The following is a 19,702-nucleotide window of genomic DNA, read 5'->3' as shown; positions in this document are numbered from 1 at the left end:
GAAACTAATCGGTTTCTTTCCCCCTTCACATCCACAGTGCAACAATTGTTTCAAGCTGCTGCTGCATCCGCACCAGCGATTGAACTTCTACAGTGACTACAGCCACAGCGTATCCTGTCCGTACTGTCATGCCCAGGATACCCACTTCGTGAAGCCGTTGGCCTACTGCTACACCAAGCAGCCGATGCAGTTATTCCAGCAGTGGCCATAACATGAGGCCCCGTTGGAGTCCCCCAAAACGGTAGATCCCCAGTTTACCGCTTCCTCCGTCAGTACCAGTCGAAGCAACAGCACCTCGGCAACGTCACCGGCATCGTCATCATCGTCGTCTTCGTCGATGGTGGCCCCGGCGGTGACCACCACCAGTCAGGACTCGGCAATGAACTCGTTCATACAGGAGTTGCGCAACCTGAGCAGTTCCAGTAGTGCCAGCAGCAACAGCAGCTTCGATTCGGGCTTTTCCGCATCTTTCACCGGAGGGGACTCCAACGGCGGTAGTGGCCGGGCCACTGCCACCAACAGCAACCATCAACAGCCGAACATCATCTGGGGTAACAAGTCACTCTGGGGTCGACCACCTCCGAGCCCGTCACCTGCAGCGAAGACAGCAACATCTACGGTGATTTCCGCGACAGAATCGACAAATATCAACAACCTCAGCAACAGTATGTACGCTACTAAAGAACCCCAATCCTCGTGGAACTCGACGGTCAGTCCGTCCGTTCCATCCCAGTCCCAATCTCAATCCCAATCCCAATCCCCCCACTTCCCACAAAGTATTTGGGAGAACTCAACTACGAATGCAAACGAATCGATGGCACTGTCCGGTACCGCCGGGTCAACATCCCTCGGTTCCATCTGGATGATACCGGACGGAACGTCCCGAAGCGTTTGGGGCGAACCTCCGGTTAAGCCAAATTCCCAGCTGTTGCGACCGACCGAAATCGGTGCCACCGTCGGTGGTGCTGGCAGTAGTAACAGTAGCACCAGCACCAGCAACAGCGGATGTGGCAGCAAACTTAGCTCCCTGTGGGCACCGAGCGCAGTCAGTACCCCGCCGCCGCCGCCACCATCGCAGCAGCAGGGTCTGGCTGGGTCCGGAAATGTTTTGAAATCGCTCCGACTGGCCGGCACGGTGGGTGCCGGTGGTGGATCCAGCTCCAGCTTCGGTCTCGGTGGTCTGACCACGACGCCGACTGCCGGAACGAACGGTGGACCATCCGCTTCTGCCACCGCCGCCACCACCACCGCAGCAGCCAGCCTGCAGCTGTTTTCGGACGAATTTCTCAGTTATCTAAATATCAACAATTAGAGCAATTTTTATCTTGTTATTTAGTTCATTGCGTTTTTATTATTTTTTTCCGGTTTTCGGTTCTTAGTTTGCAATTCATTATTATTTTTGATGTTTATAAATATATTTTTCGGTTACTCGTTTATATTCGCAAAGTTTTTTTATTCGGACTATTGCCGTGTTGTGTAGATGTGTTTTTTTTCGGGCTCATCAGCCCTCGTATAAACTATACATAAAAAATATATTATATATATATACATAATTCTTGTATGAAGCAAGTGGAGGAAAACCCTTTTTTTATTCGCTAAGGCTTAGTTGTAAGAAGTAAACAATGGTATCTCACTTAAAGCAAAAAAAAAATGAAACAAACAAAACAATCTAACCTGTAAGGCTCTTTTCGTTCTAATTCGTGGTGAGTTCTCAATGACACATGACAAAAAAAATGCAGCAAAATGAAGAAAAAAAAACAATGTAATCAAAGTTTGGTTTTCTCCTTGTAAGCTTACAAACAAACCTCTCTAAAGCAAACTAGCGGATGTTGGCGGCAGTTTGGTGAGGTTAGGAATTGCGTATCGACAAATGTGCACTACAATCATCAATCAATTCAAAAAACAGCCCCCATTGTTGTTGCAACAAAACCAAAAAAAAAACGAAGCAAAAAAAACCTAACTATAAAAAGAGGTCAATAAATAAGCAAAATCAAAGCAACCGGGAAAGCGGCGGTTTAGAGAAAAGAACAGACGCACATCAAAGGGTGTGCGTGTTGTTTGTGTGCGAAGCAAACAGAAGAGAAGAACGAAAAAAAATAACAATTCAAATCAGGTAATAACTCTAGCTCTTCCGCGGAGAGCGGACATATTGTAGGCTTAAGTCATCCAGGATATGTAAAACCGTGTAAACAATAGTAAACAAAACCACAACAACAACAACAAGCAAAACAACCTATTATTAATCCTATTAGAAGTTTATAATAAAAACCCACATATACGAGCGGAAACGCGGAGGTTAGTTTTTCGAATCTGTACATATAGGCCCAGATGCAAAAGTGAACGATTAGAAAGCAATATGTATGCGTGCGAGAGAGGAATGTTCGGAATGTAACAGCAGTAGCGAACGGGTGAGCGAGAGCTAAGTCACGGATGCCAGTGTGTTTCGGTCGTTACTTTGATCTGTACATTTTCATTTTCTGTAGTGGAACAAATATGTGAACCGTAAACTAGCTCGGTTAAGGGACTGATTCAAAAATAATAATTGTGTAAACAAAAAAAACAAAACAAAACTAGAAATAACAAGCGACTTGTGATTATCGAAACTTTAAAAACCGATACTGACTGACTGTGAATGTTGAGCGGACGCGCGAATTCGGGAGTTTCTAAAACTCCTCGCTATTTTTTTCGAAACGGTTAAAAATTAGAAGATGAAGCAAAGGCAAAAAGTATTTTTTGAGGTATTTGTTTTCGATATATACAAGATTGGCAGTGCGTGTAGGAGACGAAATTTTACAAAAATAGGTGAGACTTTTGTACTGGCAGCACGGATTAGAGGTAACTGAACTTTTTGGATGAACTTTTTCTGTTTCGGTTGGTTGGTTTTTGTTTCTTGATCGGAGTGTAGTAGTAACATGGATTTTTCCTCTGCACAACTGCAGTGCTCGAATGTAGCGTGCAAAGACTGTTACCACAAGGTTTGTTGTCGAAATTTTGACCACTCGCATGGTGCGTGGGGAATGTGGAGCTGGTGGACGGATCAAGTTTGGAATTCGGAAGGGGATAATCGTTTGCAAGTTTACTTGTGATCCCAAACAAAATTCTGTAATGTTTCTGTCGTCGAGTCTGTGATTCTGGTACTCGAAATTTTTGAAACAGAAAGCTTCAGTGAATGCTTGAAGGCACACAAATCAATGTATTCTAAGTTTAGTAATTGGATTGAAAACCTTGTTCTCAATGGTCCCATTTGGAACGTTTTTTTTTAGTGACACACTTCAAATGCATTTTCAATTAATACGTATTACACGTACGCAAAACAATCTTGGAATGAGAAAAACCATTTCACAGAAAGGGTAATTTCCCCAAACCAATACTATTTTCTGACGCTCGTCGGGATATATTCAAGTCTCGATTTTTTCCTACTCAAAAAGCTTGACATGTGGTTTTAAAAAACTGTGCCACATCCCGTACGGCACGCGAAACAATAACCAAATTTGAGAGCCGTCTTCGATGAACAGTTTATACATCGTGTGATTCAACACCTTTGGGCTATTTCTTGTGGGGCCATTTTTCAAGGCTCATATTTACATGGATAAACTAGCAAAAGATTGACGCACTGGAAGTCAGTATTGAAGCATTTTTTCGTGAAATACCGGCCGATAGGTTGGAAAGAGTGTGCCAAAATTGGACCTTTCGCATGGGCCATCTAAGCCGGAGCCGCGGTCAATATTTGTATGAAATCGTCTACAAACAATAAATTATATTGATCATTCTATCGATTCCATTAAAGATTTCATCAATTTTCTCAATTTTTTGTATGTTTTTTCATCAAATTCTATGTCTTTTTAAAAAAATCACTCGTTTACAACGATCTTCTAGCAAACTTCCTTGAACAAAATTATGAAAAATCACAAATAATCACCTCTGATGAAAAGTCCTTGGGCCTTCGACACGAGGATTAAAATTTTTAAATCGAAAAAACCAACAATTTTTTGTTTTATTTTCAGAAAAATTTTGCTTTCGGTGAAATGACGCTTTCATTGAGCTAATGGATCATTTCGGTATAAATCTCTTCGGCGAAATGCTTTTTGATTAAATGGCTTTTGGTGAAATAATTTTCGACGAAATGACTTTCAGTGAAAGTGCTTTCGATGAAACGACTTTCGGCGAAACGAATTTCAGCGAAACGACTTTCAGCGAAACGACTTTCTATGAAACGGCTTATGATGAAATGGCGTTCAACGGAACAATAACCTTCGATGACACAACTCTCGGTGACACGGTTTTCCTGTGATACTGCTTTCGATTAAACGGCATTCGGTGAAACATCCTTCGTTCAAACAATTTTTGAGTGTAACGACGTTCGAGTAGATGATTTAGTAGAAGTAGGTTTTGATGACGCCACTTTTTCTGAAGCATTTTGCGCTGGAATGTCGCTAAATATCTTTTATAAAAATAAATATTAGCTGAACATGCTAATGGAAACAAAATTTTATCCATTCGCTGAAATGACTTATTCAGTGGAACGATTTTCTACGAAATCCGTTGACACGAAGATCCGAATTTTTAAATCGAAAAAAACCTTTCTTGTTTAATATATTTTCAGAATTCGACAAAATGACGCTTTCATTGATTTTCGACGAAATGCTTTTTGATTAAATGGCTTTCGGTTAAATGATTTTCGGCGAAACAATTTTCAGTGAACCGGCTTTCGATGAAATGGCTTTCGGTAAAACGGCTTTCAGTGAAACGGTTTTCTGCTTCCGACGAAATGATTTTCGATGAAACGGTATTCGGGGAAATGGCTTTCGGTGAAGAGGCTTTCGATGAAACATCCTTCGTCGAAACGTCTTTCTTCAAAACAATTTTCAGTGAAATGGCACTGGATTGAATGACATTCGGTGACACGGCTTACAATGAAATGACGTTCGATGAAGCATCTTACGCTGAATTGTCGCTGAAATGTTGGATTGACAAAAACATTTTTTTTATAAAAATAAATATAAATTGAACCTGATATTGCAAACAGAATTATCTATTTGGTGAAATGTCTTATTCAGTAGAACGATTTTCTACACTTGCTTTCTGTAGAATGATTTTTGATTTTTCAACGAAATGACTTTCGGTTAAACGGCTTCCAGCGAGTGCACTTTTTATGTCAGTACTTCAACGAACTTTTAATGGCTTTTCCATGGAACATCAAGGCGTGTTTGGACCATGAACGTTTTTGTTTTCTTGACGTTTCACTTCTTGCTCATAATCGTTCAGGTAAAAACTGATAGCGAAAAACCCAGTGTGACAATATTCGATTTCGATTAAAAAACAGTCCGAACCAATCGATGAAACGGAACTCGATGAAATGGCTTTCGGTAAAACGGTTTTCGTTACAACAATTTTTGAATGAAACGACACGGGACTAAATGACTTCCGGTGAACTTTCGATGACGCGATTTCCTCTGAAGCATCTTTAGCTGAAATGTCGGATTGACAAAAATATTTGTTTTATAAAAACAAACATTATATTGGAAACAATTACATGAAATGACTTATTCAGTGGAACGACTTTCTATCGGCACAACTACTTTCTGTAGAATGATTTTCGATGAAACGTAATTCGACGAAATGACCAACGAGCACTTTTTATGTCAGTATTTCAATGGACTTTTAATGGCTTTTCCATGGAACATGTTTTAGACGATGAACAAAGTTTTGCTCGGAATAAAGTAAAGTAAAAACTGATAGCAAAACTCACTGTGATAATATTCGATTTGGGTTAAAATACGATCAGAACCAGTGGGAAAGGGGTTAAGAAGGATTTACAGTGCTCCTCCAGCCGCATTCAACCACGCACCGCTCCGAGGGGTCACCCAATGCTCGGGAAAAAAATACAAAATTCAAAGCCAAAGAGAAGGAAGTAGTGTAGGACGGCAGTAGGAGTAAAAACTAAAGTGCGATACAGCCCCCAAACCGTGCGGATACTAAAAAAAAAAAAACAGAACTGAAAGCTAGGTGTGATCAACGCGTTCGACGCGATCCTCTCTGCTCACCCTTTCCAGCTGTCCCGCCCCACTTTAAATCCTACTTCGCTTCCGTGTAGGTGTCGGTAGCTTATAAGCTTTTTTCTTTTTTACCCCCGTTTTTCCATATATGTGTAGGTCTAAGAAAAAGAAAAAGAAAGAAAATTCAAACATGGTGATATTTCCATTATAACCCCCCCCCCCTCCTCCCCCTTTCCCACGATCATCGTAGGTGATCGGTGTAGTTTTATAGGGCAAACGGCCAGGAATAGGAATCTAATTTCTCGCTTTGGACAATGTATACACTAAACTAAAAATCATTAAAATCGAAAGAGTTTCGACCGTAATAGTGCACAGATAAGCTAGGTTAGGTATTTCTGCCCCTCTTGATCCCACCCCATCCGGTAGCCGGAAATGTCGATTCGAATGAGAGAGAGAGAAAGTTAAACAGTTAGTTTCCGAGCAGCAATTGGAAGTAGATTTCAACTAACTTTTGTTTTGTTTTTCACTGGTTCGTTGGTTGGTGAATGTGTGTGTGTTTGTTCGTGAGTACGTGCGAATGACAGACTTGGTTCCAGTTTCCGTAATTTACTCTAGGTGTAAAGTTAGCCCGTATAACGACGTGTGACAGAGCGGAGGCTAGTGTTTAAGGTAATAAGGCATAAAGCAAACTTGAAAATATAACTAAATGAATCACACACTAAGTCTTGGTTGTTAAACAAGGATCGACGAGTAGCAAGGGGTTGTTTTGGACACGATCTTGCAGGCAGCAACCCTGTCCCGTTCGTTCGTTCGTTCGAAGCGGGATGGTGGGAAGGCCCGCCGCGGAAGCAGATGGAAGAAATCGAATATATATCTATTATAATAACAAACAAATAAGAAACAAAAGCTAGAATATGTTAAGTATAACAGAACAATATTTGAGATAAGTCCCTTTAAGAGCCGTAGATTTTAAGCAAACAAAACACAATGTTGACATATCCTTGTTTCTACTAACCTACCACTACTAGATGTCGGCGTGAGCAGCACCGCCGAGGGGCTTCACCGTCTCACAAGGGGTCACACGCACACTCACACACCCGCACACAACAGCGATCGAGTGCCCTTCGCCCCGCCCATCATCGCGGTGGACTGTCAAAAAGCTATTATGTTAATTTTTTATGTTTAACCAAATTTTATCGTGACCATAATCGCTCCGTTGTCGCCAGGTGCACTGGCGCTGGGGGGGTCACACTTTTAAGATTAAAGAAAGAATGAAAGAAAGAAAAAAAAAAACACACATACACTTCTCAGATCATCTGATGAAAAGACGTACAAATGGACAGTTCCCAGAGAGGGAGCGGAGAGAGAGGTGCGTTTGGTGGCGAAGTTGATGTTGTGTTTGTGTGGGTGAGTGTGACTAGCAGACTGGAGGAGGACCCCTCGGGGGCTGCCATTTTTTTTCTCTTGAATTTACACTATATAAGATTCTAGATATATATATTATATACTTATAGAAATGAAACCACACAGGCTAGGATCAATGTACGTTTTTTCCTTGTAGGCAATAAGAAGATGTCGTTTTTGTCCGGTTTATTTCGTAGGATGTTACTCATTTTAGTTGAATTTTGAGCACTCTTCCTCCCCCTCTCCAAAGTTCCAAGGTTGGAACTATACTACACTTTGTTGACGGAAGATTATGAATTTTTGCAGTACACCAAACTGTCGATTCTGAGATGAAAAAGAAGCATAATTCGACAGATTGACACATTGACAGGTGGCGGTTGATCCTCACTCGAGTGACTAGAGTTGCAATGTCATTCATCACCGCCTCACGATTGTCTCAGGGATATCTAATCTAACCAAACACACACAAACGCAAAATAAAAAACACTAAAACATAAAGCTGCCATCGATCAAGCAATCACGAGAGGCGTACCAACACTGGCAACACTGCTCCGGGCGTCTCGCAACCAAACCGAATAATTGTGATTCTAAAGTGAAATAACAAACAAACAAACAAACAAAAAACACAATACAAGGAAACCTCAAGTACAACTTGAGACACAGGTGACGCCAGTACTACCTCAGCAGAGACTAGTGAAATGAGAGATAAACCAATCGTTGACTAAAGATGTGCCTCGCACACCTACACAAACAAACAGATGTTTACGTGTAAAACCAATAAACAAACAAACAAACAAAATAGGAGAGAGAGAGCAACAGAACGAATCGAGCCATACTCACAAAACAAGCCAGAATACCTCAGGAAGAGACGTCGTCAGCCGCACTAGAGAAACAACCACAAAACTCAGCAGCGGACGCAGTGTTGCCAAATATCAGGGATTTATTGGTGAACCCAATAGTCATTGATTTTTTTTTGTTCCCGGTTTTTTTTCTCTCTCGATCGATCGAACGCTATCAGTTCGACCTCCCCCCTCCGTGTGTTGACAGATATAAATAAATCCAGAATCTATTCCTAGATGTGTAGAGACTTGTTTGTTTACCTTAATATAGACTAGTTTGTAGGAAGGGAAAAGTATCAACCACAACCGTATAGTCACACTTTAGACGCTAAGCAAACAAACTAACAAAGTAAAACAACAACAACAACAAAAAACTACAGTCGCTTCGTTCTCTCGGATGATTTTATCGAACTGTGTAGTTTTTATCTTCCATCGAGCCTCCCTCCAGTTAGAGCGAAAGTTTTCCGTTTTTGATTTGTTTTTAATGCATCTACAATATATTTATTAAATTAATTATTACGGAGAAAAAAATTACAAACAACACAAACTACCTTTCATATATTTCTAAATCAAGAACAAGCAACTTAAATAATATTATTAAAAAATACACAAAACTATAATTATGAATAATACAAAAACACAAAAAAACAAGCTTCAAGTACAAATTAAATAAAATATATCAAGTTGATTTCGCCCCTCTGTCCTTAGTTCGATTTGTTTACCTTCCCTCCTCCCTTCCTGAGTCCCACTGTCGTCGTCCCCCATCAAGCATTTAGCGTGCATCCCTCCTCTATCTCGTGTTCGAATCTACTAATGAATAACTAAATTAATGAATATTTAAGCGATTTAGTCGATGTTGATTAGAGAATAGTTTTTTCGCCAAGCCCCCCTTTGCTTCTGTCTATGACAAAAAAACTACAAAAAAAACATGTTGACGCATTGAGGTTGACAGTAGCAAGTAAACGTCAAATTCTGCTATAATTATGGCATTCTAACGGACACCCGTTCGCGCATGTAAATAGTGGTGCAAACGGAGCATTAGTCGATTAGCACACACACACACACACACACACACACACACACACACACACACACACACACACACACACACACACACACACAAAACAGTTTCCCTTTCTCTTACAGACTCTAAACAGACACCGAACCTATTCTTGATTAACGAAGAAAACTAAAATATGTATGCTGTAAAAAGCTAGCGTGTAAGACTGATGAAACCGGTTTGGCTGCGAGGGGGGCCCAAAAGTAAAAACAGACCCCCCCCTCCCTCCAACCGGAAGAGAATTATAGCAACTAAGATTATATGATTACAGAAAAAAAGCATTATATACATAGCGGAGAGAGTGGTCGGACAGCAGAGCTGAGCAGATCGTTTCGCGTTGCGTTTGTTGCGTTTCTCCATTTACGTTCCCGGTCAGACGAGACAGAGAGAGAGAGAAAAAATGCACATGAGTGTGAACGAATGAGAGAGTTTGTGCAGTGCAGAAGAGAATTGGAACTGGTTTATACCCGCAAACGGGAGAGAACTTCTCTCATATTGTTTGAAACGAATTGGATCACTAGTGGAACGGAAACGAAACCGATTGGAGCCCAAAAAAAAAGAACATTGGATCATCAACGCACGGCATGAGCTTGTAACCGTAGAGCCTAGAGCCGAGGGCGGACAAGAAAGTCATATTTTTGTGATATTTACTGTTTTTTCCAGGGTGAATAGAAAGAAGAAGATAAACGAGGTATAAAAAGAAATCAATAATTGATGAACTGCCATTTTAAAAATTGAATATTATATCAAAAAAACAAAAAGTTTTAAATTTTGTACTTTTGGAACCCTATCTTGCCAAAGCAAACGAAAAAAAAACTGGTTTTCGGACTGATTTTAGAATCGATCGTTTAATTTAATTGTTTGATCATTCTGAGATTGCACATAAACCCAAATCAACACAGACACACACACAAACAAACACCCGTACACCGAAACGAACACAGTCAACGAGAGAAAAAAAAAAGAAAACACGATATGGTCCAACCAAAAACAGGGGAAAACGGCGGAACGGTACGCGTAGTGCGCGGAAGAATAATAGCGACGAAGCAAAACAACGGTCTAATTGATAAGCAAACGTAACACAAGCAAAACAAAAAAAAAATAACCAAAACAAAAAAACACACGCTGGTATGTGGACCAAATCGGAGTGCGAAACTTCAAGCGAATGATCTCCTTGCACTGAACGAAAGAAGTAACCGAAAAACACGAAAGTAAAAGAGAAAACTCACATCACCCACCACCACTTTCCATCCTCCTCTGTCTGTCTGCCTATCCTGACCCGTCAGGATGATAGGCGAGGGGGTAGTTTCGGCCCCGACGGGAGAGGGCGTGTGTAATATTTTGATAATTTTGACCCCTTTTGATTATTTATTGTTATCTTACTCCGACCTGAAAGAGTTGATGTCCCGAACGAGCATCGCTTTTTAGAGCAGTTTCATCCAGATTGACACGTTTGATTATTCATTTTTACCCTACTCCGACACTTTTCAGAGCAGTTTCTTTAAAATAAACAATTTTTAATATAAATGTTTACCCTACTCCGACATAGAATAGTTGATGTCCCAAACGAACGTCACTTTTTAGAGCATTTTCTTTCAGATTAACACGCTTGATTATTTATTTTTCCCTAACTTCGACGTAGAAGAGTTGATATCCCGAGCGAGCGTCACTTTTTAGCAGCAGTTTCATCCAGATTATCAATTTTATATTTTTACTTTACTCCGACAAAGAATAGTTGATGTCCCGAAAGAGGATTACTTTTTAGAGCAGTTTCTTCCAGATTGGCACGTTTGATAATTCATTTTTTACCTTACTGCAAAGCGGAAGAGTTGATGTCCCGAACGAGTCACTTTTCTGTGGCAGTTTCTTCCCGATTGACACGTTCAATTAATCATTTTTATCTCATTTCGACGTAGAACAGTTGATGTCCCGAGCGAGCGTCACATTTTAGAACAGTTTCTTCCAGATTGACACGTTTGATTATTCATTTTCACTCTACTCCAACATAGAGTAGTTGATGTCCCGAAAGAGTGTCACTTTTTATAGTATTTTCATCCAGATTGCCACTTTTGATTATTCATTTTTACCCAAGTCCGACAGAGAATAGTAGATGTCCCGAACGAACGTAATTTTTAGAGCAGTTTCTTTCAGATTAACAAGTTTGATCATTCGTTTTTACCCTATTCCGACATAGAATAGTTGATGTCCCTAACGAATATAACTTTTCAGAGGAGTTTTCTTTTATATTAACACGTTTGATTTTATATTTTTACCTTACTCCGGCGTAGAAGAGTTGATGTGCTAAACGAGCGTCAGTTTTCGGGGAAATTTTATTCAGATTGACACGTTTATTAAATAATTTTTACCTTAGTGCGACATAAAATAGATGTCCCGAATGAACGTCACTTTTTAGAGCAGTTTTCACGTTCGATTATTTATTTTTACACCATTCAGGCATTGAATAATTAATATCCCGAACGTGCGTCACTTTTTAGAGCATATTGTTGCAGATTGACACGTTTAATTAATCATTAATGCCTAACTCCGAGGTAAAAGAGATGATGTCCCGAACGAGCGTCACTTTTCGGGGCAGCTTTTTTCCGAGAAATTTTTCTTTTCCTCAGCACACGCCCTTTCGTCCCGCCGCAGGTCCGAACATCCAAAACAATCAAATCAAAAAGCAATATTTTCCTCTCTTCTTTCGTTCGAAAATTTGTTTTTTTCTGTCTTTTTTCTTCCCCCGATTAGGTAACGCGGTAAACTCTTGAATCATTTTGGATTAGGTCAAACCAAAAGAAGAAAAAAACACTACATACTTGAGAGCGCATTTAAATTAAATATACATTTCATAATCGGAGAAAAATCAATCTAGTAGATTAAATTTTGCTAGCACTAGAGAACAAAAAAAAACATTCTAAACCAAATCAAAAACTAAAAAAAAAGCACATGTAAGCGATCATTTACTGGATCTTGGGTCGATAGAGAAGTGGATGGTCATCCATCAGCTTAACTATCTGTCAACTCCCGAAACCACCACTTCACCCACACTCGCGTTTTATAAATATGTAAGCGGAAATGAGAAGACTGGATCCGTGTGTTTTGCGAGTAACACGCAACCACATTTCAAATAACAACAACAAAACATTTGAAGTTGACACTTCAACCGGCAACTTGTAATTATTCAAATATAGTGTGAAAACCGAAGAAGGCGGTGCAAATATTCTACTCCATTCTGTAATAACAACTGCTATGGTAATGAAATCTGTTCGATATAGTCAAATGCTAATGGTGATAAAGAAGATGAAAAAAAGAGAAGTATAGTTTCTTCCCTCATCCCTTTCTTGGTATTGGTGTTAACGTAGATCAAATGACACACTCACTCAAACAGCTCTGCAACACAGTAATCAAACACTTCAGTAGTAGTTTAACTAAAATATTTATATGCGTATATTGAAACAAAAAAAAACATTAAACGGAAATTAAAATCGATGTTGGTAGAATTTTTTCCTAATCTAGTTTTTTTTTCTTTCCGTATAAGAAAAAAAACAAAAAGAGTAAATCAATCAATCAAGCTAAAAATAATCAACCAACCAAACCAATAACCGGAGACGAGAAGCAAACCTCATCGAAACAAACCGAACAAACAAGTCTAGCAACACTGATCAGGAAGCATTACAAAGCAAACGCACACATTTTTACGACGTTTATAAATCTAAAGTAAAATAAACAAATTTGCCGGATTTTTTCCTCCTGGACCCTTAGAGTCCAATAAAATCTACCGCGTAAGTGTGTGTGACTGTATGTAAAATAAATGTTAGTAGACAAAACGCAAGTTAGCGAAAATTAACTCACAGAACTGAAGAAGAGACTTTAACTGAAACAAAAAATAAATTAACCCATAATGACTATGCAAACAAATGGAGAAAACCACTATGGAAGGTATTTACTTGAAGAAAAATAAGTCTAATATAAATATATACTATTTGATGAAAGTAAATTAACAACAACAACAACATCAGCAACAAGTGCGTATATTTAACGTTTAACTTATTAGAATCACCAGAAGAAGAAAAAACTCATAACAAATACGAACAGTAGCATCCAAAAAAAACACCGCCTACTGCTGGTAGTGCCCCGAATACAACATAAACAAACAACATTCGATGTGTCACTTCTTTTCCGTAGGTGTGTTCTAATCAAGCAAAACAAAACGAAAGAAAGAAAATAAACAGATTGACTTTGTAAAAAAAAAGAACAAAAACAACCAGTCAAAACCGCGTACGCGACTGGACAGGAGTAGGGAAAATGATCGCCCGGGAATTGGCGAAAGCAAAGCTGGAATCGGATTCAAATCGAAAACATTTTATGGTTTATATTTGTATGCGAAAAGCAACAAACCAACCACCCCCCACCCTCGACCGACAATGTCCAAATTAAACTAACTTCCAGTCCGGAACTATCCGGAAGAGAACCGTTCGTTTCGAGTGAGTATGAATGAGAGTCGCGTGTTTTGGAGAAAAAAGAGTGCGTGCCATTTCATCATCTTATCATTAATGTTCAAATGAATAAAATTAATACATAAAACACTCACAATTAACAAAGTAGTAGTCGACCGGAGGGAAAGAGAAGAAAGCGAGAGAACAGCGGAGACAGCGTCCTATAGAGAATACTGAAAGCGAATAGTAGAAAGGTAAGCAACAGAAATGGAGCGAAGATTATTATTATTATTACTTACTTATTACCGATTGATTTAAGTAATGTTAAGAGTGAAGAGAAATACTACTTTTATAATAGAAACCCAAGAGGAAAGTGTAAGAAGTAAGAGAAACCACAAACTCTCTGAGCCCTCTTTAGTTGATAGCACTGCAAAATGCTAGATGTATTAGATAACACAGCACGAACTATATTCCTACTAAATACGTATGTAAATTTTTTGGGAAGAATCGAAGCCACACCCACATCCACACACACATACATCCCCGCACAAGCAAAAACCAAACCCCGCTTTAATGCCAAACAAACAAAACAAAACACAAATGCATAATCACAACTGTAAAATAGAAAAAAATAAGCAGCCTTTTTCATTTGTCATACGCTAGAAACCTCACTCATTATTAATCACTCACCTAAACCCGACAAACGCGAAAAAATTAGCCTGATATGCACATACACATATATTCAAATTACATTGTTTACTTTACTATATTCATTCATAAGACAACAAAACAAACAAACAAAACGGGAGAGCGTAGTCATATCTAAATGTTTTTTCTCTATAATAGTAATTATCTAGCCGTCACCCTTACTCCCGCATTATTTCGTAGCATATATATAGGAGAAAAAGAACGGATAAATAGAGCAGAGTTTTTTTTGTTTGTTTTTGATAAGGACGAAACACCGGAGCACGAGAGAGAAAGTAAGAGAGAGAGAGAGAGAGAGAAAGCGCAGTTTGGTGGGACCCCACAAGTCCGGTCCTGCTGCTACCGTACGTTGGATCTCGCGCAGGAAGATGCTGCCACAATGTCCGACAAAAAAAACGAGCCGTCTTCTTTTTCCGTAGAAGAAAGAACACGGTAAAATTTAACAACTGGAAATAACCAAAATACAACAAAAAAACTGGCAATTGTGATTCTAGCCGTACTACGCTAAGCTTTTTCTTAAAAAAAAAGATCCATCGGATCTATAAATCAAAACTCTAAAATCCAAAAAAAAAGTGTAACTCTAACAATGGTAACTACCGACGCTGTGATTTGCGGTTTAGTTTTGTTTTACCCAGTATTAGGCATTATTTTTTTGGTGAGTGTGAAATTTGGCAACACGGCACCTGGTCTAAAATTCAACAAAAATTAATTCTTGGTCCAACGCCAGTCCGAAATGGACTGGAATTGGATTATTTGTAAGCACTTCTATATGGACTTCTGGCAGGGTTAAATCGTTGGACGATTTTTTCTTACAGGGTCGTTTCACACGCCAAAACGTACAGCGCATAAGAGCGCAGTAGGCTTCGACTTTTTTTACTGCGGACGGTCGACTGTCTTTTGGTGCGACAATCAGAGCGGTATAATTTCAAACATTGTCAGAGCTTGCTGTGCTCGTTTTGGAAATTATTTACTTATAGCAGCAATTAATTTTTCGTGTCAAAAACTAAAACTGCCCAATTTAAGCAGCGAACGTTTCTCGCAAATGGTTTTAATTTTTACCAAAATATTAACTTTGCAATGACGATTTTCTATTGAGTAAACTAAATATTTGGCACTGGCAATAAAATGATAAGTGAAAAAATAACTTCGATTGACGAGGAAGTGAAACTGTATTTATTCATATTGAGGTATTTCCTTGAGTGAATAGTATAAAATCAAATTTCACAGATTTAGATTTGTGTAACGATCTCAAAATTATTCTTTTTAGCAGGTTTTTTTTCGGTATCCGAAAATAACTACCTAATTGTCAAAAAACAACCACATGCTCTCGATCAGGGTTAGTTTTTGTTTTTTTTTTTGTGGCAGATTTAAATAAAAAGTAATAAAAATTATTCGCGAAATGGTTCACAGCCTCAGTACAGCTTAACATTGACTGTAAAAAAGATACCTTCTCAGTAAAAAGCCCACTAGAAGTCTTTCAAAATACTTAAACTGAATGAAATCGATATTGAACGATTTCGAAACGAAATTTGTCGGGCCGTTCACTGACGCGAAAGGGTATTTAGGCTGTGAGCCATTTCGTGGTTTTTTTTTAATATTTGGTTGAAATCTGACACTCGAGTGGTTATTTTGATGTTGTCAAAAATAACCCTGCTCGATAGCATGGTTATTCTTGACAGATCGATGGTCGTTTTCCGACACTTAAAAAAATCTTGCAAAGAAAATTCTAACATCAATTCGTTAGTCAAAATTATTTCCAGTGAAAAATAAACCCAAATAACTTTCCATCCGTCAAACTTTGAAATGGGCCACAGTTTTAGTTAAAATTAACTACTTAACACAAAATAACCACTCAAGTGTCAGATTTTAACCAAAAGTTAAAATTAACCGCGAAATGGTTTACAGGCAAAGTCTACCAAAAAATCGATTTTCTTCGAGAAATCTGTCAAATTTGTAAACAAATTTGCAGATCTGACATTTCTATGTGACAGCGCCCAAGACCCGATCAGTGTTGCCAGTTTAGAACCACTCGTGATGTGAGCTTAACTCGAAAAAGAATAACCCACAATCAAACTGTCGATTTTTAGAGTTGCAAACTCGTAACGAAGGTTGTCGAATTTAAAACCCTATTTTCTCTGTTTAAATTTCGTTTTGCTAAACTGCCAAACTAAACCAAAAACAACTACAAAAATAAAAAAAAAAAAACGAATAAAAAAATCGGAAACAAAACTTACTAAAAATAAATGGTAACTCAAGTCTGTGAATTCGGGTGAAACCAGAAAATCATTTCCACCTTACCTTCGTTGAACCGTTGAACTGTGATTTCCGTGGTTTGTTCCGGACCGATTTTGACGCATTGGAAACGTATTGCTCTCGTAAAAACTTAGGATATTTTCACTAGAGAAAAAAATAGAAACCAATCATGGTTAGTTTCGGTTTTCTGTAAAAAATCTAGTCCAGTTTCCACCCCAAACTTTTGTCAAATCCGTTCGTTTGTAGCTCGTATGGAATCTAGTTTCATCAGTACCATTGAACTAAAATTCGGGCCAGTTTCGAACCTTCTTTCGATCATTTCAGTGCCAACCTAATTCAGATTTGTTAGAAGAAACTGCTTTGGATCAGTTTTAGATTTCTCAAAATCAAATTTGATCAAACTGAGGGTAGGATTCGTGCACTAAACGGAATCAGTTTTAAAACAGTCCAAAATTTCAGTACAATGTCGTCGGATCTGGATTTAAAATTAGCTTCAAACAACTTCTTTGAACAGCAGTTAGGATGGAAACTGGCGTAGATTCGGCATCAATCGGAAAACGGCATTATCAGGAATCTTTCTGCATAGGTATTTCAAACTTTTAGGTTTAATTTTTCATTCATATTTTCAATGCTTGTCGATAGTTCTTCACAGTAATAAACACGCAAACGTGTTCAGTGTAAAAATACTGAACTCGACTGGTGCACATTTAATTCTGAATATCTCTTTAATGTGTCATTTCATTCACTTTCATTTGAAATTCAATAAAAAAGGCGGGTGGGTAATGACAGCGACATAACTAGATACCGTGAATACGATAAAAACTGACATGATTTTTTCACACTTACGAATAACATATATTTGGAGCAGGAAATAGAATATTAAGTTACATTTAAATATTCTTATGTTAAGTTGAATGTTTTCAAATAGATTGGTAGCTGAACCATGTAAAACAATCTGACTGAGTTAAAGGCGCTCAAAACTATGACAGAAAATAGTAAACACGCGCTATTAGGTTTTCTCTTTGATGTTCGTTCATAAAAAAACGTTTTAGAGAACTCCAATTTTGAGTTATTTGTTTGATTATCTGATGCTACTGAAAACTTTAACATAAATTGCTAGTCATATTTTCTACGGTAAAAGATGGGAACGTTCTGAAACAAATTTAAAATGATTTGGAGACTATTTTGTAATAATTTCGAAAGGAAACTTTAAACAGTTTGAAGCAGTTTCGCAACAATTAAAAAAATCTAAACAACTATCTCCGAAACAATTTCAAGCCTATTTCTTCACATTTTGCCTTCGGCTCATCAGTGCTTAAATGAACTACTTTAAGCACTGATGAGCCGAAGGCAAAATGTGAAGAAATAGGCTTGAAATTGTTTCGGAGTTAGTTGTTTAATTTAACTAATTGAGCCGAAGGCAAAACGCGAAGAAATTGAAACAATATATGTGCTTTTTGCAGTAACCAACAAAACCCCTAAATGTTCAATTTCAAGGCATTTTTGAATCACTTCGAGATGGTTTTCTGATAAATTTTTTACAACTTAAACAACAACCATATGGCTTTGATATTTTACTGATTCAATTGTGGGAAAATCAAATGTTTTTTTTAAGAATTCCACTATTTAGAGATAATTTTGAACAAACTTTTAAAAAGTGAACTATTTTGGAATAACTCTGGAACAATTTCAAGCTAATTTGGTTACGATTTTGGGACTATTTTGAAATGATTCGGAGACAATTGAAATTTCGAAATACTTCTAAGCTGTTTTTTGGTCGATTCTGGAATAATTATGACTCAATCTTTCAAACATTTAATTTTAAATGTACCTCAACCAGGGCTGAATAATAATAATAGTAATTGGTAATATTATGTAGACTTTGGAAACGATTTTCAAATAGATTAAAGGTACTTCTGAGTATATTTTTCATATGATTTTATGGCAGAAAATTTGAAGGCGAATTTTGTAGAAGTATTTTTGGAAAAAAATTTTTGGCTCACCGTTTCTGAAACCAATCTGAAAGCAAACATTGAACAATGAGTTTTGAAACAATAGCGAAACAATATTAGTTTGAGGCAATTTTGAAATAACTCTAGGTTTTTACACTAAGACAATTTTGAAATAAATTTTTAAACAATTTTGAGATAGTTTAAGAAAATGTTTGATGCTTTTAAAAAATAACTTTAAGCAATACCGAGACAGCTTTATCCGGCGTTTAAATCAATTCTGGGAAAATTTTGTAAAATATGTTTTATACAATTTTGAAACAATTTATGCATATTCTTAAAAAAAAACTTTGAAAACAGTTTTTGGAACTTGTTTTGAAAACAAATAGTTTGGATCCGTTCGAATATAAATCTGAGACAATTACATTTTCTTTTTAAAATAATTTTATGTCGATTTGTAGACAATTTAGCTTTGATTCTGTATTAAATCAATTCTAGGAAAATTTGGAAGTATATATTTTAGACAGTTTTGAAACAATTTATTCATAATCTTGAAAAAAAATTTTGGAACGGTTTCGGAAACAGTTTTTGGATGTGTTTTTATAATAAATAGTTTTTGAGACAATCACAATTACTTTTTGCAATAACTTTCTACCGATTTTCAGAGAATTTAGATATAAATTTGAACCAAGTTTGTGACAATTTCAGAAATTTTTTGAAAAAAAAACTTCAAATTTTTAAATAACTATTGAATTTTAAGATAACGATTTTGAGACTAGTTTGAAACACTTTTAACTAAATTTTTACACAATCTTGAAACCATGTTAAGATTATTCTAGATTCTGATTTTTAGTTAGAGTCAGTTTCGTGAATATTTTAATTTCGAATTTCGGATCAACTATGAAACAATTTTGTAATAATTCTGAATAAAATGAAAAACTTTTGAAAAAAATTTCAATGAGTTCTGAGTTTTCAGACAATTTTGAAAAAAAAAACGTGTTTAATCCACCTAGCAGTGAGATGATACCTATTTTTATCAATCCGCATGTGTTTTTTGCAT

The 19,702-nt window shown here is 37.5% G+C and overlaps 2 protein-coding genes across 3 annotated transcripts in view; both read left to right on the top strand.

The window, feature by feature from the left end:
* The window catches only part of LOC131431590 (headcase protein-like), a 335,054-nt gene extending 334,840 nt beyond the window's left edge, over positions 1 to 214 (top strand). For both annotated transcript variants that reach the window (XM_058597415.1, XM_058597411.1), the window contains exon 6: positions 38 to 214. In XM_058597415.1, the coding sequence (XP_058453398.1) occupies positions 38 to 211 (174 nt within the window). In that variant the 3' untranslated portion in view covers positions 212 to 214. The remainder of the gene's footprint in view (positions 1 to 37) is intronic.
* On the top strand, positions 213 to 1,312 carry LOC131438636 (serine-rich adhesin for platelets-like). The gene is made up of 2 exons (XM_058609185.1): positions 213 to 217; positions 274 to 1,312. The coding sequence occupies exons 1-2, from the start codon at positions 213 to 215 to the stop codon at positions 1,310 to 1,312; spliced, it is 1,044 nt and encodes a 347-aa protein (XP_058465168.1).
* Positions 1,313 to 19,702: the final 18,390 nt, after the last annotated feature.

Source organism: Malaya genurostris, chromosome 1 (genome assembly GCF_030247185.1).
Source record: "Malaya genurostris strain Urasoe2022 chromosome 1, Malgen_1.1, whole genome shotgun sequence".
Classification (NCBI taxonomy): domain Eukaryota; kingdom Metazoa; phylum Arthropoda; class Insecta; order Diptera; family Culicidae; genus Malaya; species Malaya genurostris.
The sequence above is the reverse complement of the archived record's forward strand: the minus strand, read 5'-3'. Positions and strand labels throughout refer to the sequence as shown.